We start from the raw sequence: 25,242 nt of genomic DNA, 5'->3' as shown, positions 1-25,242 counted from the left end.
AGTGATGACAAATATAAGACACACCTTGTCGTAAAGGGGTACAATCAAATTGAAGGTGTCGACTATTGCGAAACTTTTTCACCAACAGCGAAATTAACAACTTTGAGGTGTCTCCTCACCATTGCTGCAACCAGAAATTCATATGCAAAATGCCTTCTTACATGACAAATTGCACGAAATTATTTACATGGACTTGCCACCCGGACATCATCATCGATAGGGGAGAACATTGTATATCGACTCAACAAATCCCTTTATGGTCTCAAACTCGCATCCCAGACATGGTTTTCAACATTTTCTCATGTGATTAAATCTGCAGGATTTCGACAGTCCAAGGCGGACTACTCTTTATTCACAAAATATAATAACTCATCAATTACTGCTTTTTTGATTTATGTGAACGATATTCTTTTGATAGGAATGCAGCGTTCTTAAAAACTACCTATTACGATAATTTCGCTTAAAGATCTTCTAGACTTAAAATATTTTCTAAGGATTGAATTTTCTCATTCCAAAGCTGGTGTTTACATGTACACGCTTGATATTTTGCAGGATACGGGACTCATAGGTGCTCGTCCAGACAAATTTCCAATGGAGCAATACCTAAAACTCACACAGGACGATGGAGAGTTATTAAAGGATCCAGTCAAATACAGGCAACTTGTGGGACGACTGATATACCTCATGGTTACTCGGCCTGACATAGTGTTTTCGGTTCAGACCCTAAATCAATATATACCGGCTCCACGGAAACCTCATTGGGATGCCGCAATTCGAGTCCTGAAGTACATCAAAAGATCACCGGGACAAGGATTGATATTGCCATCCGAGAATAATTTGACATTGACAACTTATTGTGACTCAGACTAGAGAGGTTGTTAGACAACTCGAAGATCAGTATCTGGGCATTGCATTTTTTTTTCTTTTATTATATCATGAAAGTAAAAAAAAAAATAGACAAACGTATCAACGATTATCTACACAAGCAGAATAAAAGTAGTGCGATGACCAATACTTGTTTGGAGGTAGTTTGGTTGCGATATCTGTTGCAGGAGTTAAAGGTGTCATGTAATTTGCCAACTCAACTTTTCTGTGACAATCAAGCGAAATTGCATATAGCAGCAAACCCAATATTTCATGAACTCGAAAAACACATTGAGATTGGCGGCCACATTGTGCGAGAAAAATTACAAGTCGAGATAATCAGTCCTTCGTATGTACCGACACAGTACCAACTCACAGATTTTTTACGAAGGGCACTAGGAACATTTTTTGACGATGCGATACAAGTTGGGGTTCATGATCTTCACCTACCAAATTAAGGGGAGTATTATAAGAAAATAATGAATATCAAATTATATACAATTATACATGATTATACGCAATTAATTTGATAATGATAGAATCTCATGATTAGTTAATCACTACATAATTAGCTTGTAATTTGTAATTTGTAATTTGGAGAGAGAAAGTCTTCATACACTTTTATATATTTTCTATATAAGGATTGGTGTAAATACACACAAAAGAATAAGGAATTACCATTTTTCTTACCGTCTTCTTATATATCATTTTCTTATAAGCCCCTTCGCACAAAAGAATCATAGGGCTTCTTCCAAGCTACTTTTAAATAAGAAGTTTAAATAAAACTTTCATCTTAAACATGAATTTCAATCCTCATTTTAATTGATTTAGTATAAAAATCTATACGAATTGAGTCTTCTAAGCTCACTAATACAACTCAGGTTGCAAGATGTAAAGAAGATTTCCATATTCTTGCACATTAAAACCAAAATTTATCTATTAATTCTAGTTTTCAACCTTTCAAATATTTATCTTTATATTTTTTTAAAACTTGAATTTAGCTCTCAAATAAATAAAAATACAAAGTTTTAAATTATTGATTACTCTAAAGACTAATTAATATCTTACTTTTCATTAATAAAGATGGATTCGATTCTTAACAATACAAAATCAGTCAATTTTATCCTAGAAATCAAACCTACTAATGTAAACAAAGTCAAAGGCCAAATTATGAACCCTTAAATTGTTATCCAAAATGTCTAACAGATATCATTTTCAAAAGACAAATGGGTTAATTATAACGTATCCAATGTGCTATTTTCCACAGGTGGCAGGATCATTTTGGTGGACTATCTAAAATTCAAAACCAAAGTAGGGAGGGAGATTGCCCTCTTTGTTGAATCTTTAAAGTTGTATTCACAAGTGCCTCAGTTCTTCTATTTATTACTTTCAACTAACTTTTACTTATAACAATTTTCAGTTTTCCTATTTATTTCTTTTGACAAAGTGTTATCATAAATAAAGTTTGATATCTTCCCCATAAGAAAATACCAACACTTACCTACATTAGTCTACATTTATGCATTCTTTCCAAGTCTAGAAATTCCAAATATATACAACATTTACCTTATTTAAAGCAAGTATAGTGACAATATCAAGTGAATAGATGAACATAAAAGCTCCAACAAATTGAGTTGTAAAATAAGCAAAGTAAATTTTGATTACATACGAATTAGCCTACTCATAATACTGCATATTGCAGCATCTACCTAATCAGCCGTAGAATCAGATGCTCTGGTAGGCAAAGAAAATTGTAGAAACCTAGCTGCAACTTATATCACTAGTCAACTACTTCATCCTATGGTCATAGACAGTAGATAATAGGTTTTGAAACAAGTGGAAACTACGCACAAAGAACACCTTTGGAAACATTAAACAAATAGCTCAGTCATGAATGTTGTCAGCAACACAAGAGAATCCGGAACTGCAGGTTAATCATCTACTTAACTATCAGGCAAGGATATGTTAATATCAGTGGCTGACTTCATCGAGTCTGTCATCGAGTGCATGTTAACCCAGTTTTCCCGGCGAAAGGCCGAGGGAGAAGCAAGGTTTGTTCCTAAGTTGTGCATTATGTGTCCACCCATGACAAGCTCCTTTTCACCATTGGTAGAGGGTGGTGCAGAAGACACTGCAATGAGAGGGGTAACAGTAGCTGATGCATAATCAGACTTTGGCTTCTTTGGCTTCTGATCTTGCTGGTTGCTCGGCAAAAAGCTTCCCACCACCACCTGATAACATCAAGGAATCCAAGTGATCCTTCATTTGAACCTTGAGAAATAAAATGTAATGTCTAACTTCTTGATGAAGTCTTCAAGAACAACACAGAAAATATGATATCTTGGAAGACTTTTTTGAATTCAACCTTAGTCCTTAGAACTCAAACCAAGCACATGATCACATGCATCATTGAGAATAACATAGAGGGTTGAGTGAAGAATTTTCACCTGCACAGGACCTGCTGCTACAAGTAGACCAGCAACTCCACCACCTACAACGCGACCATCTGGACTTGACAATGAAACACTCATCCCTCCAGACCTGCTTCTTGTTCCTTGGTTTTCCGTAGGCATGAATGATCCAGACAAGGAAAGTATCTCGAAACGGCCCTAGAGAAATGGAAAAAGAAAAGTAAACATACATTTTATAGCACCCTTCGTCTTCATGATGAACCTAGTATCTCTAATAAAATGAAAAGGTACAATTCCTATGTGAATGGTTAACATATACAATATTGCAAATTGCAAATTGCCATCAAGACATAATTATAAACCAAAGATTTGTTTCTCCTATATCAAAAGTCCTTACCAGAGCAGGTATTTTAATTTTAATATGATAAAAGGGTGATAGAGTGCATCTAATGCCTACTAAATTCCTGTTTTCCAAAAACATGACAAGTGAGACAGAAACAAATTGAAAATTTAATTACAAAAAGGCAAGTTTAAAACTCATAAAATAAAACATCTACTAATGAAATGATTTGCTGCAGCACCTCATAGGTCAAAGTTCCCCCAGAAGAATCAGGCTGACGAAGTGTAACATTTGAAATTACACCACTAGCAGATAAGATGCATATAGCACGTGGTCCTTGTTGAGAAAAAGATATAATCTTCATTGCTATGTCCTGAAACAACAACAGTGCAAAACAAATAACAGTATTCAGTTGTCTATTCTGCAGGAAACATTACATTACAATACATGATGCATGTTAAGGGAATATCAAAATAAAGGTTTTTCCTTGTCTAATGGAGATAAGGAATATGCAAAACACTTGAAACTTGTCTCTTTACACATTTTTTGTTTTGAAATTTAATAACTACAGCTAAATATGCTTTGACATAACATGTGAAAATATAATCACATACAACTATGTTTGTTCATCAAACCACACTGTAGATCTAGAACCGAAGTGTAGCAACAGATACATGAAACTTGAGTTAAAAAACCTTGACTTAAGAAAGAGGGTCAATCCAATCATGAAAAGAAACTGAACAGGATGTTTGGCCCTTCGGAAAAATGTTTTAAGGATACAATATAGATCTTTTATTTCGTCCTTGTTACATATTATACACCCAATTTAACTAATAAACAAAATCATTTTTCTTAAGAAGAAAACACACTTCATAGCAAAATAATATAAGCATGCAACATTAGTTAATATGCAACTATTATTAGCACAAGAACAAAAAAAAATGTATATAACTATTGGAGTATAGTTTTCTCCTTGTTATTTTACCTTGTATAGCAGTATATTAGTCTATTCATATATATACCAACTTAGTCAATTTTGTTAGTTACTCTCATATAGTTAGTTACTTAGATCTTAGTAGATAAGCACATGATGTAATTCTGTTATAGTTAGTTCGATTTCATTTTACACAATTAACAGAATTTATGTTCTCCCAATCTCTTTCAATACCAAACATAACTATGGTATCAGAGAAAAACAAAAATTTAAACCATGTTATCATTGATTCATTGCAATTCATACAAACAAATAGATCAAGGAAACAAAACATAATTCCTCGAGCCATATTACCTTTATTTGCAAGGTTAGTAAATGACAGAAATCTAAAAACGTATATATTTCAATTCAGACCCTCAAGGTTATGAAATACATGATCATTTAAAAGAGAAATTTAAAGCTATCAAATGAAATAAAATAAATGTTTTTCCCTTCCCTCAAAGCATACCTCGCCACTATTGACAGTAATGATATGGGGCATAAAGCTTGTACCATCAGAGCCACCTACAGAAATAGCAACAATAGATGTTAATAGAAATTAGTTGAAACTTAATTAATTATAATTTTCAAAAACAGCAGTTAAATAATACATTATATAAAAAAATACATATACTATGAATTACGAAGAGACATCTAAAACCTTAAGAATCGAGGCAAATGCAGTTCATGTGGTTATAGAGACCAACAAAACCTTAATATTGTGGTTAGAGCAATTCCACACTAACTTACTAACGTAGAAAACACCTTTCTATTCATGGAAACAAATTATTTCACCACTCTCAAAAAAAGTCCCCAGAACAAAAAAGATGAGTTCTTTTAACTATTTGCAAATAAAAAGCAGAGATTTTTTCATGTATTCAAGCATGGTAGCTAATGCGTTGCAGACAGCAGAATATTAAGATTTTGTCTAAAAGTTTGACAAGAAGCAAACTTGAAGAAGCAAGTAAAGTAATTTCCCTGTCAAACATAGAAAGATACTACCAAATTCACCCTTAAGGCTAAGAAGAAAAACATGAGTAGCAATGCATGTGAGTATTAGAAGCATCAAATCCCATTACCAAGATAATCCACTCCAAGTTTCTTTGGCAGCTTGTAATCCATCCCCCGCGGTCTCCCTCTCTTCCCAGATGAAAAGTTATTGTTAGAAAATGGGGCAGAAGATGAGATTGGCATGGGTGACAATGCCATATTCACCAACCCATCTGGCCCATATTTTCTTGGTCTGCCCCTTTTCTTCTTGATTGATGTTACATCCAATGCCACACTCACTGGTGACACACCAATAGCTGCAGGTGGTGCTTCAGGCACAGGAGGACCACCCTGACTTGGTGCTTCACTCCTTGGTGCCATATGATAGGCTGATGGAGCTTCTGCCCCTATCACTGTAACCCCAGAACTGATCCCTTCTCTTCCTTCCATGCATATATCAAACTCTTCCCTTTCCTTACTCCACTCAATCAAACCAACATCTGCATGTAGAAATCAGTCATGGTTAGAGGACACAAAATGGCCCATTAGAGAGAACATGCAATTGCAATAGAGTACTTTGGCAAAACCAAAAGTTTGAACCTTCTTGAACATGCTAGGAAGCCAAAGTGAAAACCCATCAAAGGATTCCAACAAACTAAGGAAAAAAAAGCAGAAGACACAAACTTTTGTTTCTTTAGAAGTTTTTCAGTTGTAATAGCAGATCCATTCAAAACTGTAGCCATGAATTGAAACGCATAAATCACAGTACTCTAGGTTTTGAGTAGAACATCATATGAAAAAATATGCAGTTATTTTCTTACAGAGCTTTCTTTTCCTTTTCTGTTTCCATGTAGGAAAAATGGGTACTTGCTCTGTTATCAATTATTCAACTTTCAAGTACTGAAACCAGAAATTCGATTTGTAACAAAAAGGACGAAGAATAGCCATTAAAAGAAATGAAAAAAAAAAAACAGTGACTGTTTTGCTATGTTATTAAAATTTTGAGACTAACATGGTAAGATAATTATGAAAACATGTTTGAAAATAACTAACTCAAACTAAATCATCATGAAAAATTTGGTTAAAAAACCAATCATTTACTTCTAATATTTGTTAGCTCCGAACTCAAAACAAAACAAAACCAACCAAAAATACTAAAAAGACTTTTTATAAAACATAAGAAAAACACCCTTTTGCATAAACCTGCTTCGTACCCAGCATTTACCTAAACTTTTAAAAGACAGAAAGCTGAAACTCAAGAAAAAATTCAGCTCACAAAAGGGAAATTTAAAATAATTAAAAAATATGTTTTTTACATACCAACATAAAATTGAGTACTGTTCAGAATGCAAAGATCATGCCCAGTCACAAAGATTCCACAGACTTCAGCAAGACTCTTCTGAAGCTGTAATATTGTATTAAGATTTTTTTTCAGCTCTCTCCAGAACTTAACTTGCTCACTCAACCCAGAAAGTTAAAATTAAAAGAAAAAAGAAAAATGAAACACAGAAAAAGAAAAGAGCAGAGAAAAAGTGAAAAACCGTTTGCTCCGAAAATTGAAAACAACTTGGAAATTTCAAGAGTTGGAAAAAACCTGTTGGCTGGATGGGTTTTCCAAAGTACTTCAATTGAAAGTTGAAATTTTTTTAATGGGAAAGTATGGTAAAGCTCTAAATAAATACTGCAATTAAAATAATAATAATAATAACAACAATTATTGTATGTTTAAGATAATAATGTTAAAATATATAAACTATAATATATAATAATTATTTTAGTATACTTCTATCGTAATTTTCAACAATATGCATATTTATTAATTTTAAACGAAACTTTTAAAAGACTAAAAAGCCGTATTTATTTAAGCTTTATTAAAACCGTAGTCATCACAAATTAAATAATAATAATCGAGAAAAAAAAATATCAATGGCAATAAAGTAGGTAAACATGTAAAACCTTATTTTGAAGAATTGCCATATCCCATAAAAACATGTGAATATAATTATTTAATCATAAATTATCATATATTTAAAATGTATAAAATAATTTTCATTTATTTAATACTATAAAAATTTCCATTATATAAAAATTAAACTGAAAGTACAATTCAATTGAAAAGAATTTCATCTCTGCATAAATCTTATCATTATTTAATTCTGTTTTTACTAGGGACTAATATGATAAATAATATATATAAGGAATAAATAATATTATAAGAAGGATTCTCATATCAGGAATAATAAATAATATATATATTTATATATAATAACTGTTCTATTTTTTATTTCAATAAACTAAAATTATTTTCCAAATCAGGTTACCGGCCACAGGAAGGTTGGCCATCCAACACTTGCAGCTTTATATGAAAAATAATTTTACTTTATTAAAATAAAAAGAACAAACAGTTATATATATATATATATGATTTAATGTTTTTATTAAACTATATTTCTAATTTTTAAATTTATTTTAGTCTAACCTCTAATTTTGAATATGTTTATTTTTATTTTAACTATTAAATTATTTTATGTAATATATTAGGTTTACATTTTAACTAAAATAAAATTAAATGTATATAAAATTGATTATTTGAATAAAATTTTCTATTTTCAAAATATATAGGTCAAAATTAAGAAAATAAAAAAATTGAGGAAAAACTAAAAAAAGATAAAAATTATAATTTTATTTTTCTTGAACATAAGTATTAAATTCAGTTGCGTGTTTGATGGTGCATGAGTATTGAATTTACAACACTAATATTTTCTTTTTTTAGTTTTAAAACGTATGTCGTAAGTTTTCTGAAATTAATTAATATATTTTAAAAACATTAAAAATTGAAACAAGCCATTTTTAAGGGTCAAAGGTAAATCGTGTCAAATTTAAATTTTAAAGTAATAACTTTGCGTATTTGTTATTTATTCTAATGCAATGTTCATACTATTCTTACATTTTTATTTAATTTAAAATTTAACGTATTATCATTAATATTTAATTAAATTAAGTAAAAAAAATTCAACTGCATATCATTGATACACACACCAACTTTTGTAAAGTATAAAATGCTAACATATATAGTTTATATGTTATCACAATCAATTTTGTGGAAAATGGATACAATGGATTAGAGCATGCCTTGAATCAACTACTATATCGATATTGGTAAACGGTAGCCCGACAAAAGAATTCAAACCGTCTGGAGGCCTCAGACAGGGGGATCCGATGGCACCATTTTTGTTTCTGATTGTTGCACAAGGCCTGGTTGGACTAGTAAAACAAGTGACAAGAAAAAATTTATTCTCAGGGTTAAAAGTCGGGGACAAAAAGGTGGAGGTGAATCTACTACAATTTGCTGATGACACCCTCTTCATATGCGAATCAAATGTACAGAATATCTTGTGCATAAAGGCTATGTTAAGATGTTTCGAATTAAGCTCTGGTCTTAGAGTAAACTTCCACAAAAGTAAAATTGGAGCAATTGGAGTAGATAAGTATGAGGTAAAAATGTATTCGGAGATTCTTCATTGCAGTCTAATGGATATACCATTTACATACTTAGGTCTACCTATTGGAGGTAATCAGGCTAGGTGCTCCTTCTGGGAACCAGTGCTATCAAAGATAAGAAAGAAACTCTCGGTATGGAAAGGGAGAAACCTTTCCTTTGCGGGAAGAGTTTGCTTTATAAAATTTGTCATCAATGCCATACCCCTATTCTTTCTATCATTTTTTAAAGTTCCGGTTGGAGTGAGTAAGGAGATCACAAAATTACAGAGGAAATTCCTGTGGGGATGGGGAACAGAAGGGAGGAAAATAGCCTGGACTAGTTGGGAGAACATATGTAAAGCGAAAGAGGATGGAGGGTTAGGTATTAGATGTATTGATTTATTCAATTAGGCACTCTTGGCAAAATGGATATGGAGAATGGGATCCGCTGAGAAGGGTCTTTGGAAGGATGTTCTTGAATCAAAGTATGGATTGTGGAGCATGACAAACTCATTTACATCGAATCGAATTAGGTATAAATCTAGATGGTGGAATGATTTATCCAAAGTCAACATCTCAGACCAAGAGGATAATTGGATCAATTCAAATATGGTCTGGCAACTTGGATCTGGAGACAAGATCAAATTCTGGGAAGATGAGTGGTTAGCCAATGGCCAACTCAAAGGAAGGTATGAAAGAATATATAATAACTCTGATCTTAAAGACAAAACTATTGAGAACTTCGGAAATTGGTCTACACATGGATGAGAGTGGAAATTTAGCTGGAGAAGAGAATGGTTTGAGTGGGAAAGAATTATGTTAGAGGATTTTATGGAAAACATATCACAAGTGTCATTATGCCCAATCAAAGAGGACAGAAGGTTAGGGAATGATTATCCATCATACACATTCTCGGTAAAATCTGCTTACAATAAGATAATTAACCATACCTCTGGGGGGTACCAGTGGTATTTGAACATCTTTGGAAATTAAAGGTTATGCCATCAAAACTCAGTTTTATGTGTGGAGGGCCCTATCAGATAGGATATCAACTAAGATGAATTTGCATAAAAGGGGTGTGATATTGGGGGATACTCTATGTGTATTATGTGGAAGGGAGGAGGAGTCAACTTCACACATTCTTATTACATGTGATGTAACAACCAAGATATGGAACATGTGCTTTAATTGGATAGGAATTAGCTCGGTAAATCACAATGAATTGATTCATCATTTTGAACAATACTCTTGTATATGCTTTAACCAAGAAGGCAACAATTTATGGAAAAGTTTTTGGGTCTCAGTGGTTTGGTGCATTTGGAAGCATAGAAACAAGGTTATTTTTAACCAAGCAAAGATAGATGCATAGGAAATCTTTACTATGGCACAAGTACAATCATGGGTGTGGATGAAACATAAAGTAAGAAAAGTTAAGTTTTCCTTCTCTGACTGGATTTTATCCCCTTCAACATGTATTAATATGGCAACAAAATAAATGTAGGTAGGTATAATCACTGTTTTATCAATTAAATACATGATTTCTTGGTTTTATTGCAAAATCTGTCAAATGATCTTATTCTTTGATTAATGTCATGCGTATGTATTGTAAGTTGAATCAGTTGAAAGGTTTGGAAGGTAGTGTTATTTGGTACAGGTTGAATCACTTGAAGAACACAAGACAAAGGAAAAGTGTAGACTCAAAGGAAAGAAGTACTGATTTTTGGTGCAGGTTGAAGCATTTGAAGAACACAGGTCAAAGGTTGGTATTCTTGGTCTAGTTATGCATCTGCTGGGGACAGACTGATGAAGCTGATGTGGGCAAGGTTATGATAACCAATCTTGTAGATTGAAGGAAAAGCTCAGTCTTTCCCACTAGAGTGACCTAAAGCTCACGTTTTTGTTAAAAATTTGTTGAAGTTAGCTTTGTGGGAACTGAGTATAATAAGGACGAACCATGAAGAATGATTGGAATAGTTATAAGCCACGAAAAAATATTGTTTTTTTTAGATTATTCAGTAGAGAGATTATGGATTTTCACAGCAAAACATACATGCTTTGATATTTATTTTTTTTTTCCATGTTTTAGTGTGTTGTTTTAAAGCAGGTCACATAGGAGATAATTTTGAACCACGTTTTTTGGTGGTGTCTGAGTGTTAGTGGCACTCTTGGTGGACTGTGAATGTAATCTCAGTAAGAGTTTTTTGTATATGGGTTAGGAACACCCTTAAAATGTTCCCTTTATTTATTTAATTAATTCATTACCGAAAAAGAAATGTTATCACAATCATGTAATATAACTATCATATATTTATGAATTATATTATAATAATATTTATATATTATAATTTCGTAAAATAATAAATATTAATACTATAATTTTGACATTCTAAAAAGTCAATATTAAAAATGTAAGTCGTTCATTATATTTAAAGTTATTATACACTTTTCCTATATAATTTTAAAACCATGTCATATATATATCATCAAATACTAAATAATCTATTAGCTTCTTCTTACTCCACCACCTATAAATATATTTGTTGTATTAAATATATAATATAATTAACATGAGAATAATTATACAAATAATAATACAGAAACAAACTCAATTCATATAGTTGATTTTAAATTTCTTACTGTTTAGTTACTTTATTTCAATCTCAATGTCTAAAGGTAGCATTGAGGTGTTGATATTTCATTAAATTATCTAAATTAGTATTTATACCACATCTTAATAATATTTTTATATTATATCACTCATTCACATGCACAACATAACTATAATCAATCACATTTAGTAATTCACAACTTATCATTAATCGATATTGTTCATGTCTTATCATTATTAATACACATCACTATTCGAATAAGATTTTTAAATCTTTTTATCTATTATACTCATATATATATATATATATACTTTATCTAATTTCACTATATAAAATTTGTTTGAGCAACACAATCTCACTTAAAATTCAAACAACAATGAAGAAATTTGGTTTTTATAGAAGATTTTAGTTTGAGTGTTATGAGGAAGTGTAGTCAATGTAAGAATAAACTTTTGGAAGCTTACATAGGTTGATAGAGTTTATTGGAAGGTTGGGAAAATATTTTTGGATAAAAAGCGTTCTAATCCATGTAACATGATATTGTTTTACTTCTTAACTATGTAATGGTTGTTAGATGAGTCATGAGTCATATATATTGATAATGTAGTATTTGTGCATGAATTTAGTATATACATGTGTTATTGAATGTGAAATGAAGAAATAGGTTATCTATATTGAATATGAAGGGTATTATTATTTTTGAAGCATGCTTTCGTAAAAATCTAAATGTGATCAAGTGGTTTTGTCATTGAAAATGTAGATAATTAATGTGAAATACGAATTTAAGTTACTATGGAGCCACATGTCGCTCGAGTGACATGTGGTCGCTCAAGCGATACCTAAAAAATATGCATTAATTACAATAAACATCTTATGTCGCTTAAGCAATGTGTTAGTCGCTCAAACAACATGTTGTATAGCTTAAACAACGACTTGCAACTTGAGTGAGAGGAAAGACTGAGATTATTTTCTCTCATCTAAAAGCATATCCTTTGAGTGTTGGACATGACACTCAAGCAATATGACTTATGACTCTAGCGTTCATTCTTAAAGTTTAAGCAGGATGTGAAATGATATGCACATGTCTTGATGTGAGACGATATGTGATGTGTGTCTTGACGTGAGATGTGTGTCTGGAGCTAGCTAGAAAAAAAAATATGAAATAAATGGTGACACGTGTAATTGATTTTCTTATATTTTAATTTATTTAAAAAAAAATTGTTTGCTATGTAACATGACACATGGCAATGTTATGTAACGGTGGTATTTATGATGTAAAGAAAAGATGCATGATAGTTGAAATCTGAAAGGATAGAGTGGCACGTGACAGTGTACATAGGTGGCTCCCTCTTCCCTTGGGAAAGACCCAAACAGTACTTACCTTACCCGTGAAACTTTCACAAAAATCACTTTTTCTTGGGAAGGACAATCCTCATCTTACATGCCACTTCATCAACAAATTTAAGATGCTATTTATTTCATATTGCTAATATTATTAACTTTTTCGAGGAAACCAACTTTTTTAAATATATTTTTCACTTCATTTAAAAAAAAATCCCCTTTTTTACCAAAAAATAAGTTCTTTAAGTTTGTAAAAAAAATATTTATTAGATATATATTTCCGAAACAAATATAGGCAAAATAATTACATATAATTGATATCCAATCTCGATAGTGTACTTCAAACATATCAAGTGTATCATTACACTCCACATGACTTATTCAATACATATAGGTTTTTAATAACATGAACATTTCAAAACATTAAACATTATCATCAAAGTTGGACAATTAATTCATATAAATCTAATATAGAAAATACTATGTAAATAGTCAAGTTAGGTTTTCTTGAATATGGCTCAAAATTCTATTAATATTTACCTCTTTTTATTCATTATAATACAAGAACTTGTTGTAATATAAAAAAATTATTAAATAATAATTAAATTTAAAGATAAAAAATAAATTAATTAAATTAGATATTATATTTAAAGACTAAACAATTATTGATATTTAAAGTGGTTTTTATTATTAATAAAAAATTATAAAATGATTTTTAAATTAGTATCTAAATTAATTATAAAGATTTTCGCTACTGGTATTTTATATTACAAATTAGTCTCTAAAAGACTAATTTATAATATCAAGTAAGTAACTAAAATTTTGGTAATTAATGATTGGATACCAATTTAAAAACTATTTTATAAATTTTTATTAATAATAAAAACTACTTTATAGACCAATAATTTTTTTAATTTATAAAATGGTTTTAATTTAGTCAGATATTAACTAATTATTTTGTTACTTAAAATTAGTTTTCAATGATTTTTTTTAGTGGTATTACTCTCTTCATTTCATTTTATATGCCATTTTGATAATTTTTAAATTAACTATCATTTGTATTAATCAATAATCATCAGTGCATTGAAATGATGTAATTTCTTTTCAATATAATAAAAATGAATATATATTTTTAAAATAGGTAAGTTGTACCACAAGGGTATGACTTTGCTTGAAAGATTTGTTTAGGACCAACACAAGTTTAGTGATAATATTGAGCTAGACCAAAATCACGACATGGTTGTACAACTTTCATTCAAAATCTATAAAAAAAAAAAATCGTTAAATCTTTACATAACTTTGTTTAATTGAGTAATTATTATTAATTAAAGTTATGTCACTTAAATACAACTTTGTAATTATTTTACACTGAAGTCATATAATACATACACAACTTCAAATTCCATGCACTAAGTGCAATTATATTATCTTTAATTTCTTTTGCATTATTTTGTTGAAACAGTGAAATTTAGTATCTCTAGGCTTAATATTAGTATTATAGTGGAAACAGAGACATTTTTGTTGACCTAATTTGTTTTTAACTAATATGAAAGATGAAGCATGATAACTAAAGAAATTAAATTATTAAAGATTGATAATTAATTACACAAATGAAACAAAATTCCAATCTTTCCCTTTACTAATACTACATTTGCATTCTATCTAATGGATATACAATATTTGCATCGAAGAATGAGAATGGATCCCTAATTTGACCACACCTTAACAACTTGCATATAGATTTTTTTGCTATTAGTTTTGTGTCAAAATTGTTATTGCAAGTTAAGTTTTCTCTTGGTCTTGACTTTGAAATTTATGGACTTGATAGGTATTGTCTCAGTTAGGTCTAAAAATTGTACATCAAAATTAAAGTTGTGCATCAGTGACATGATTTTAGTTATATTATTCTATACTGTAGTCGTGCAATGTTGACATAATTTTAGTTAACACTAATTATTCAATCAAGCAAAGTCGTGCAATAGTCTAACAATTTCTTTGCTATAGGTTTTAAATGTAAGTGGTACAACCATTATATGACTTTGGTCTGGTTCAATATTAATACCGAACTCATGTTGGTCCTAGACCACTTCTTCAAGTAAAATCGTATGACACAACTTACCCATTTTGATAAAAAAAATATACTTTATTGATGAATTTATATCTTTGAAGAATTTATACCTTTGAATGACTACCTTTCATTCACTTGTTGTTTTTATAATTATTATACTAGTTTATTCAATTTTTCGTTTTAGGATTCATGTAAATAAAGATCACACCAAACTTACAATTTCATTCAAATTGTGGTTTTTTTACCTTGGCTTATTTAATTCGCATTTTTATCTAAAAGTTTGTGAATCAGTTTTACAGTTTTTGTAAAAATATGATAATAATAAATAAGCTATATAAGTTAAGTAAAGATTATATATATATATATATGAAGTGTAGGTTTTTAATGTTTCGATACTTATGAATGGTGATATGTTTTTATTTAGTATAAAATTATATATTAAGTAAACATGATGTATATTTTTACAGTTAAATATACAAAATTATATTTGAGAAATAATTTTGTATTTGAAAATTATAATTATATTTTTAAATCGGTGAAATCTCACCTCACCTTGTAGAATGATCTATAAGCTCATTTAAAACTCCATTATTACTTTCGAACAAGTTCATTAAAACATGTAATAAATTAAAATAAAAAACAATGGACAAGGTGAGGAATGAAGTTTGAAAAAATCCTCTTAAAAATAAATGTAAGGATATTCAACACTTAAACAAACTATCAAACATAAAAATATAGAAAAAAGAGTATCAAACTCTTAAAACTCGAAATTCTCTAAAAAAAAATTCTTATTTTATTTTATTTAAGTATAACTTTTATAAAAGACACAATTGAATAGAATATCTAATATTCTCTAATACACACCAATTTATCATTTTTTTTATCAATAATAAATAAATAAAATTAAACACAAATCAATCTACATTAGTCAAACAGAGAACAAATCACAGTTTTCCTACCTAAAAAAACAGAGAAAAAGAAAGGTTAAAAAGTATTAATACTAAGAAGTACCAATTTGTCATCTAAAATCACAACTAACCTCCCAACTAAAAAGCAAGCCAATCATAATAATCTATCATCATCAAATCTTAAATGATACCTTTTAAAAATACCTTTAACATTTCTCGACAACTACCTTTTGAAAATTTGCGAACAAATTTTCACAAACAAGAAAACAACAAGAATCATCTACAAATCTTTCTTTGAAAAAAAAAAAACCTTGTTTATTGTTAAAGAAGTTTTATATTCTCACTTTCAAATATTTGTTAGAAATTTGAGCTTCATTTATATTTCTTAGTTTAAAACACTTTGTGGTTTGTAGTGCTTTCTTTTATTTTCTGGGAGGATGTAAAAGCTTGAAAAATACTTCGAAAAAAATTTCTTGAAAACACATGTAAGACAATTATTCAGATAAAATTGTGTCTTAGTGAGGTTTTTAAGAATTGAATGCAACTCTAGTACTTGAAATAAATCAATATAGAAATTATGTTTCTCTCTTAAATATTAGCCATGGTTATGTCTTAAATTACTACTACTTTAGAATATGTCAACATTAACTTAAACTTATTTTCTATTTCTTTCATTAAAATCATACTCTTCCAAATATTCAATAAAAACAATCTTTCATATTTACTTGATTCAGGTAAGACTCAAATGGCATTATTTAGATGGAATGACAATTTTTTATTTAAGTATTTAGTAAATAAAATTTTGAAAAGGTAATTCACAGTAGTTAACAAGAATCAATGGTAGACAAAAGTAATGACAATAGAAACTTCTACAGATAAACACAATAAAAATATAAATAAACATAGTTTTTAGTTTTTAATTAAGATGTTAAATACTTAGTCTTACAGTTTTAAAACAAATAGTGATCACTATATAGTATTTTATCTAATCCTGCAAAATAGTTTATTGGTTAAATAACTAATTTAGTACAACAAGGATATATTTTATTTTTAATATGGTAAAAAAAATACAATTTTACTGAAAAACTTTAATTTTATTGATTTTTTTTTAAATTTTGTTTATAATTAATATAATTTAAGACATGTTTATTCCTTAGTAATTGTTATATATATTTATATTAAAAAAATTCATTTTAATATATAATTAATTTAGAAAGAACCAAAAAAGTTGGTATTTAATGTAGTTGGTGATTAAAACTTTGTTAATTAATTAGAAACTAGTTAAATTTTTATTAATAACAAAAATTATTTTATATAACAGCAATTTTTTATTTTATAAAATAGTATATAATTTAGTTAATATAATAATTAATTATTTTTTATCTTTACAAATATTTTTTATTTAATATTTTCTCATAATTTCTTAAATTATAAGAAAATATATAATATTTAATAAAATTAAAATAATAACAAATTTAATACATTACTAAAAAATCATTAAATAGAAATCAAGTTTAAAGAAAAAAAAATATTTTTTTATATTGACTAAATCATATATTATTTTAAAAACTAACAAAATTATTGGTATTTGAATTAGTTTCTATTATTAATAAATAATTTTTAAATTGATATTTAATTTGTTATTAATGTTTTAGTTACTAATGTTTTAACTACCAATTATTTATATTTTAAAATTGATAATTAAAATCTTGATAACTAATTAGATATTAATTTATAAAATATTTATTTTTAGATATCAATAATTTTATAGTGTCTAAAATAATATTTAATTTAATTAATATAATAAATAATTATTTTTAATTTTTAAAATTGAATTTTATTTAATAATATTCGTGTATGATATTTGATGTAAGATTGTTCCAAAATAGTGAGTCCATTATCAAATAGATTTAATTTTGATGAATTATGATTCCATATGAGATTTGAGGTGCTCTCAATAAAAAAAAAATAAACTCAATAAATTGGTAGATTATATCCTCTCCTCTTCCTCTTAAATTGTGAAAGCTCTTATATCTTTATAATGGAGTGTGGAATCTTTGAAGTTGAGAATGAAATTCAAAGTGCAATGATTTAAGATAAGATGGTAGAAATAAAAGATTAAGGTTTTTTACTTAGTTGATAGGGTTGAAATTAAAGAAAAGTGTGAGGGGAGGTAGGTAGAATGAGGAAAGGTCCAAGAAATAAAGTCCAAGGTTTTGAGTGTGGTAGTGACAGGTGTCGGACACCCAATGAGTCAGAAGATGAAGCAGTTACCTTTGTCTTAGGTTTGTTTGGCATTTACTGAATACTCACCTACCCTACCCTTCTTCTCTTCTTTCTTCTGCACATGTTCTGCTCTGTCAAAACCCAACACCATTATATTGGACCCACCACACTATTTCAAATTCACTCCAAAATCAATAACTCCTTTTCTTATTTCTTATATCTTCCTTCTATTCTATTTTTTCTTATTTTTTTATTTATAAATTAATTTATTTAAAAATTTATGAAAACTAGTATTTTTATTGGTGTATATAACAAACCTTACTCTTTATTTATATATATATATATATATATTCGTAATGAGAATACTTGTGTTGATAAGTCAATTAATTTAAGATTTATTCATTGAGAATCCTTTCATTGGTATAATAGGCTTTCATTTTGTCTGTTCTCATAATTCTTTATTAATAAATATAATTTATCTATGTATAGTTTTTGTTAACATATGAGTTTTGGTCTATTTTCATAATTTTTTTTATTTTTTTAATAATAACTTTTTCATGTGATGACAAATGATTGTTGTTACTTGAAATGTCAACTTAGGTGAGATGTTTGTTAATAATGTTAGTAACATAATGAGGTGAAATGTTAAGTAGCATTATGATGTCTAACCGAAAGTTTTTATAAAAAATAAAAGTGTGCTAGAATTCGTTTATTAAAAATGTAAGATTTAAATGAAATTTGTAAAACCCGATAAACTTACTTATGGCAGGTTTGTTTTTTAAGTTTAAATATTCTAAATTTCAATTGAATTTAGCTTACTGAAATAGAAACTTTTAAGTTTTATTTAAATTTAGATTGTTGCAACTGAAAATTAACATGCTAATAAGGACTATATATTTAGTGCTTACATATTTTTAGTTTTCATCTCCAAGATTAGTCTTTGATTCAATAAATTAAAAATATCATAACAAGACAAAAAAAAAATTAAACATAAAATATAACCAGATAAGATTTAACTCACATTAGTAAAAAATTATTAAATATATCAAGTTATTTGTTTTTATCTTTTAAACTTTCGGGTCATCTTTATAAGATCAATTTTAATAAGATAATAGATTGAATAATGTAATGTTACGCTTATCTATAATGTATTATCGTACTAGTTGGATAAACTATATATAATACTGTATATAATAATATAATAAACATAGTGTAGTTGTATTTATATATACATAGTTTTTAGAAATTGTAGAGTACTCAAAATATAAGTTATAGATAAATTATTAACTAAAAATTAATATACAAATTGTTTGTTTGTTCTGCCTCCTATAACATAATATACTTACTCAGGACAATTATATACAAATAAATAAGAGTAAATTAATAAAAGCAAAATATAATATCACATCACTATATATCACGCATATGTAGATGAACTTATACTTAGATATACATTATGAAAACATGATTAAACATGAGATCTTCTTCTAAATACTCTAAAATCATGATAAACAAATTCTAAAAAAAAATTGATACCTAACATATTCTTCAAACCTTAACCGACCTATATTTATGTTGTCAGGATGACATTATATATATATATATATATATATATATATATATATATATATATATATATGTTACCAAGTCATATGCACACATGCTACAAAACTAAATCTAAATCCCTTTTAGCTTCTCACTATCTGAATCCATGTCTATGTGATTAGACAACAATGAAATCAAGATACCTCTATTAATATGAGTTTCGTATTTATCATTGTTTCTCAAGACATGATATTATCCTAGAAATTCCTAAATCGCCCATCAAGATCATGCAGACCACCCAATAAGGATCACCCATATGAGGTCAAACCTTATATATTTATATATAATATCATATACATGTATATAAGTGATCCTTCACCATGAATGTCACCCAAAAAGGACGTATGACATGCATATCTATAGAAAGTTTATCTCACTTGAACGATCTCAACAACATACACCAATAAAGCATCAACCATTTCACTAGCGAAATGTAACTCGAGCAACACCCTCCCAAGGCTATCTCTCATGACTCCTTTTTAAAATATCGTATTTATTAATTTAATAGTTAATTGTAAAACAAAATGTATATATTTATTAGATAAACATTTATTAACTTGAGATCACATTAGACTTAATTAAATGTCATGCTATAGCTTCATTTGATGGGCCAGACGAAAACGCGTTTGTTTTCGCTCTCCCTCTAATGAGCTTTTGTTTGGACAAATGATAATTACATTTTTTCTGTTAGGTAGCTAAAACTACATTCACATATTCTTTGTTAGACGTGCCTCTATAAGGTATTCTTTTAATAACTTAATTGTGCAATACTTCATATGATTATTAGATGAATATTGAAAGTTCATGTGTAGTTTGAACATTCCATGTTGTCCTTGTTGACACCCCTTAAAAAATACAATCACTTGACAACTCAATATATTAATATTTTAATCATATTTTTTATATTTTAATAATAAATTATTAATATATATTATTATATTGTTAAAATAGATTGTAAAGTGAATATATTTTTGTCTTATATGGTGTTAAAGTATAATGTTTCTTTTAACATTTTTATTAAGAGGAAAAATAAGAAACATGAAAATAAGTGAGAACAAGTATTATATAAATAATTTGCATAACACAATAATATTCACATATAATCATACATACTCTCTGATTTATGTGTCATAATTTAAATTATTTTTGCATTGACTAATCAAGATAAATAAACTCCATCAATATATATGCAATACTATCTCATCATGTTCAAATATTACTCATTTAGGGTGTGTTTGGATTGGGGAGGAGATTTGAGGGAGTGAATTTGGAGTGATTTGAGAGGAAAGTGAGGTTGTTTGGATTAGGGTATATTAGAGTAGATTTGTGAGGAAAGTTTATTAAATTTTGTGAATGATGTGATAGTTGTGTGAATTTTTTTAATTTTTTTAAAATATGTAAAATACAAGTTTACAAATTTACCCTTACTTTTAAAAATATATGAATAATAAAAAATAATTAATTAATTTATATAGTCATTTTTATAATTAATAATAATAATAATATTATTATTATATAAATAAATATATTTTATTATTATTATTATTTATTTTTATTAATAATATTATTAAATATTTGATACAAATAAATTAAGAGTAATTTTGACATTTTAATAATATTATGTAAATTTTTAATAATTATAAAATATATTATAAATTAATTTTGTTTTACTATTATTTATTTTTATCATTATTAATTATTATTTATAATTTTTAATAATAGTTATTATTTCATAAATTTATTATTAATATTTTTATTTTAATTATCATTTTATATATTTATTAATATTTTAATAATAATTATTATTATTTACATTATTTTAATCATATTCTTCGTAAATCTTCGCAAATTTGCTAAGAAAGAATATAATGCATATGGTAAAAATGAAAATACCTCATTAAGATTAAAATTACTCTAATGTGCATTTCATGCAAGTTTCATTTCATCAACGCATTTTATTTGATCACATTATATATTTCCATGCATTATCCTTCAAATCCAATTCATTTGACTACAAACTTCTTCAAATGTGTCAGCTGAAACTTTGAGTTTGCTTTATCTTGTAGAATGTTGGATTAAGTGTGTTAGACAAAGTCTTGGGTTCATTTGTCTTTCAGACGAAGCCTTAAGGTTCATTTTCCTTAAGAGTTTCATTAGATAAAATCTTTCGTTTGTCTGTCCTTTAGAGTTTGTTAGATATAGCTTTCTAGACATTATAGGCTTAAATTTAATGTGTATATAATATTCAAATCATTTAATAATAATAAAAAATTTAGAACATTGTATTTAAAAGAATGTATTATTCATAAATTTGACGATCTTGTCGCTTGAACAACATCTAAGTGTTACCATCTAATAAGTTCCAAAAAGTCCATCAACAACCTTAAGGTGCTTGATCGTCCAACTAATGTTTAAGCACTCAAGCTACATGCATGCAGTGCCACACGTCATAATATGTGTACACTATCTCACGCTACGCCTAAGCGATTAAAATTAATGTTTTTTCCATGTCACATCACTTGAGCGTTCAACACAACACTTGACATCTCTTTTGTTCATGCTGAAAGTCCTCACATGAGTTATACATCATGTTGCTTGAGTGACACAAGGCAGTTAGTGCAATTAATGTACATCGCTTGAACCTCGTCTAAGTGACAACATGTTGCTCGAGCGATATTTGGCCTCTACAATATTTTTCTAAGTTTTTTAACTGACTAAGAGTGTTCTCCTTTCCCAGATTCATTATCCAGGTCGTCTTTAAACTTTTAACAACAACTATGTCAACACAAACCCACCAATCCATTCAAAAATATATGTGATTGCCTATGCAATGCAATCTCATGTATTTCATTCAACAAAAAGAACCACTCCATTGTAGAAATTCATATGAGTTCTCCTTACTTGAATTGAAGTGTTTTCCAAACTTAAATCTTTTGAGAAACTTTTTCAACAACCAAATCAATGCAAGTAAGCCTTCACTTACACCAACAACTTTCCTTCTTAATCACAATCACATTTTGATCGATCTAACTTATTAACTTCAGAAGAGATTCAAATAACCTTAATCTAAAAGAAAAACTATATTGAAAAACTCATGTTGTGGTAATAATATAGAAAATAAGTTTAAAATTAAACATTTTATAACAAACTTAAAAATTAACATTAACTTTTATTTATTTATAAATATTATAACTAATTCATTTTAAAATTTATTAATAAAATATTATTATATTTTATAAATAATCCATTTTCATTTCTAATATATAAATTACGAGGAAACAAAAATTTATTAATTGAAAAATTAACACACTTTTTTTAATAAAATAATACATGGTGTTTGTTTTTTAATGAACAATGATAAATAACTCCAATTTTTTGTTATCTTTTTAAAAATCACTAAAAAATAAAATAAAATAAATTAATTTTTAATATAAAAATTAATTAATTTTTATATTAATTAAATTAAATATTATTTTTTATAAACTAATTATTAATATCTAAATTAATATCTAATTAACTAGTAAAATTTTAGTTACCAGAATCTAAAAAATTAATATAAAACTAATTGTATATTAATTTTTAAACTATTTATTGATAATAAAAAATAATTTAAATACATATAGTGATTTTGAAATTATTTACAAATAAATGGGTAAAGTACGATACTTTTATTTCTTCAATTTTGTTTACTCTAATTTAGATTAAAATTTAACTCGTACAGAATAAGATATACTATTCATTTTGTTTAATTATAATAAATATTTAAATTACATTATAACTAAAATTTATAATATATAAGAACTTGTAAATAAGTAAATTATATTTTATACTTGTATTCGATCATTTGAATTTTCCAATTAAAATAAAAAGTTAAAATAAATATATAAATAAAGGTAAACAATAATTTGATATAATTGAAAAGGTGTTGTTATTTAGAAATTGAAAATTTGAGATAATAATGATAATCACATGCATCATTTGAATGGTGACAATGTTCCAAAGTGAAACAGTGAAACCAAACACATGAACCGACAATTCCGAAGATTAGAAAACACTTTATACGACAGCAAATCCAAAGCTATGATCATGTCAATAACGCAATTATATTGCCTCACCCATTCATATTCAAATATTTTTAATCTCATTATGCAACGTATATTCGTATAATATGCCCCCTCACCAACCAAATCATATATAATTATAATGCATTTTTTATTATATATTTAATAATGGTTATTCTAAATTAACATTTATTAAACTTTTTGATTAGTTAAATAATTAATTAATAATATTTTTTTTCGCAATAACCATGTATTAATTTTCAAAATATTGACTCCAATTATTTTTAAAAAATTGAAAAAAAGACGTGTGTGTATGTATGAAAGCTACATTAAACAAGTTGTTATTAAGTTTGATTTTTTGTATATTAAAAAGTTAAATTTAGGTTTCTAAAGTAACTCAGAATAGGTTTTTCGTAAAAAAAAAAATTCTCTTTGTCTTCACATCCACAAGTGCATAGTCTTTCTTCCTTATCCTTTTCCAGCACATTAGATCCAATCTTTTCTTTTTCGATCTCATAATCCAATTCAAGCACTCAAAGAAACTTAATTTTTAAATAATTTAATTTTCGATCAGAAGTCAATGAAGGACAACACACAATTTTCAGACTTTTTTAAGATCAAATCAAGATGAAGACGAATGATTAAATCACACATATATTCCTCACAACAAATCTAAGAAAATCATCCATTTTTTTCTAAAATAAAAAAGGGAGAATAATCCACTGATATTATTCACCGAATTCTTAATGGTTACGAGTGGATTAGTATAGTTGAATAACAATGTTAGTCTTTATTTGGATAATTAATTATTTAAAAAAAAGGTTTAATCTGAAAAAAATGGAATAATCTAAAATAAAATAATAGACATCTATATAATTGATCCTATAAAAGATGGTCAAATGTGGTTGGTATTGTTTTGATACCATTTATTTGGGACTGACTTTAGACCCACAAAGAACAAATCTGGGACTGACTTCTACTAATCACCGAAAGCTGTCCCTATCAAATTAATGGAAAACAAAGAAAAAAAATTATAAATTAATTTAAGTATTAAAATATTAAAAATAGTAAATTTAAGAAATCTTATATTTTTATGTTTTCGGAGTATTAAGTATTATTTTCAAGAAAATGTTACTATTATTAAGAAAATGCTACTATTTTTAAATGCTTATGTTGATATTTTTCTTTAATTTGCAATTACAAAATTAGAAGGCTCAAAAAGGTGCAGCTGTGCAAAATAAACACATTTCTTCCTATAAAAATATTTTTTTATTTATTGTGAAAATAGTATTCCAAAATATTAAAATAGTGAATAGAAGAAGTTTATGTGGGCCAAAGAAAAAAAGCCCCATTTATACTGTATCTT

At 27.4% G+C, this 25,242-nt stretch overlaps 2 protein-coding genes across 6 annotated transcripts; one reads left to right on the top strand and one right to left on the bottom strand.

Moving 5' to 3' along the window:
- Window positions 1-2,447: 2,447 nt before the first annotated feature.
- LOC137825635 (AT-hook motif nuclear-localized protein 7-like) lies at window positions 2,448-7,279 on the bottom strand. Of its 5 annotated transcripts, XM_068631356.1 has the most exons (7): window positions 7,120-7,189; window positions 6,899-6,983; window positions 5,668-6,078; window positions 5,058-5,113; window positions 3,857-3,988; window positions 3,312-3,473; window positions 2,448-3,095 (listed from the first exon to the last, which is right to left on the bottom strand). In XM_068631356.1, the coding sequence occupies exons 3-7, from the start codon at window positions 6,026-6,028 to the stop codon at window positions 2,808-2,810; spliced, it is 999 nt and encodes a 332-aa protein (XP_068487457.1). In that variant the 5' UTR covers window positions 6,029-6,078; window positions 6,899-6,983; window positions 7,120-7,189; the 3' UTR covers window positions 2,448-2,807. The 5 variants fall into 5 exon arrangements, with proteins under 5 accessions (XP_068487457.1, XP_068487458.1, XP_068487461.1 ...); XM_068631357.1 differs by lacking the exon at window positions 6,899-6,983 and having other exon boundaries at window positions 7,173-7,279; XM_068631360.1 differs by lacking the exon at window positions 6,899-6,983.
- A 1,518-nt stretch (window positions 7,280-8,797) lies between these two features.
- LOC137823704 (uncharacterized) lies at window positions 8,798-9,826 on the top strand. Its single transcript, XM_068628931.1, has 2 exons — window positions 8,798-9,211; window positions 9,470-9,826. The coding sequence occupies exons 1-2, from the start codon at window positions 8,798-8,800 to the stop codon at window positions 9,824-9,826; spliced, it is 771 nt and encodes a 256-aa protein (XP_068485032.1).
- The last annotated feature ends 15,416 nt before the right edge of the window (window positions 9,827-25,242 follow it).

The sequence above is a fragment of the Phaseolus vulgaris genome, chromosome 8 (assembly GCF_000499845.2).
Source record: "Phaseolus vulgaris cultivar G19833 chromosome 8, P. vulgaris v2.0, whole genome shotgun sequence".
In the NCBI taxonomy this organism is placed as follows: Eukaryota; Viridiplantae; Streptophyta; class Magnoliopsida; order Fabales; family Fabaceae; genus Phaseolus; species Phaseolus vulgaris.
This window is presented reverse-complemented; position numbering and strand designations above follow the sequence as displayed.

What these genes read in the sequence shown, in the direction of transcription:
- LOC137825635 (XM_068631357.1), bottom strand. Translation starts at nt 6,028, where the DNA reads ATGGAAGGAAGAGAAGGGATCAGTTCTGGGGTTACAGTGATAGGGGCA. An exon ending in GGGGAACTTTGACCTATGAG is followed by an intron (nt 3,474 to 3,856) that starts GTGCTGCAGCAA and finishes CCATTTCTCTAG; the next exon opens with GGCCGTTTCGAGATACTTTC. An exon ending in TAGCAGCAGGTCCTGTGCAG is followed by an intron (nt 3,096 to 3,311) that starts GTGAAAATTCTT and finishes TGATGTTATCAG; the next exon opens with GTGGTGGTGGGAAGCTTTTT.
- LOC137823704 (XM_068628931.1), top strand. Translation starts at nt 8,798, where the DNA reads ATGGCACCATTTTTGTTTCTGATTGTTGCACAAGGCCTGGTTGGACTA. An exon ending in AGATAAGAAAGAAACTCTCG is followed by an intron (nt 9,212 to 9,469) that starts GTATGGAAAGGG and finishes TTATTCAATTAG; the next exon opens with GCACTCTTGGCAAAATGGAT.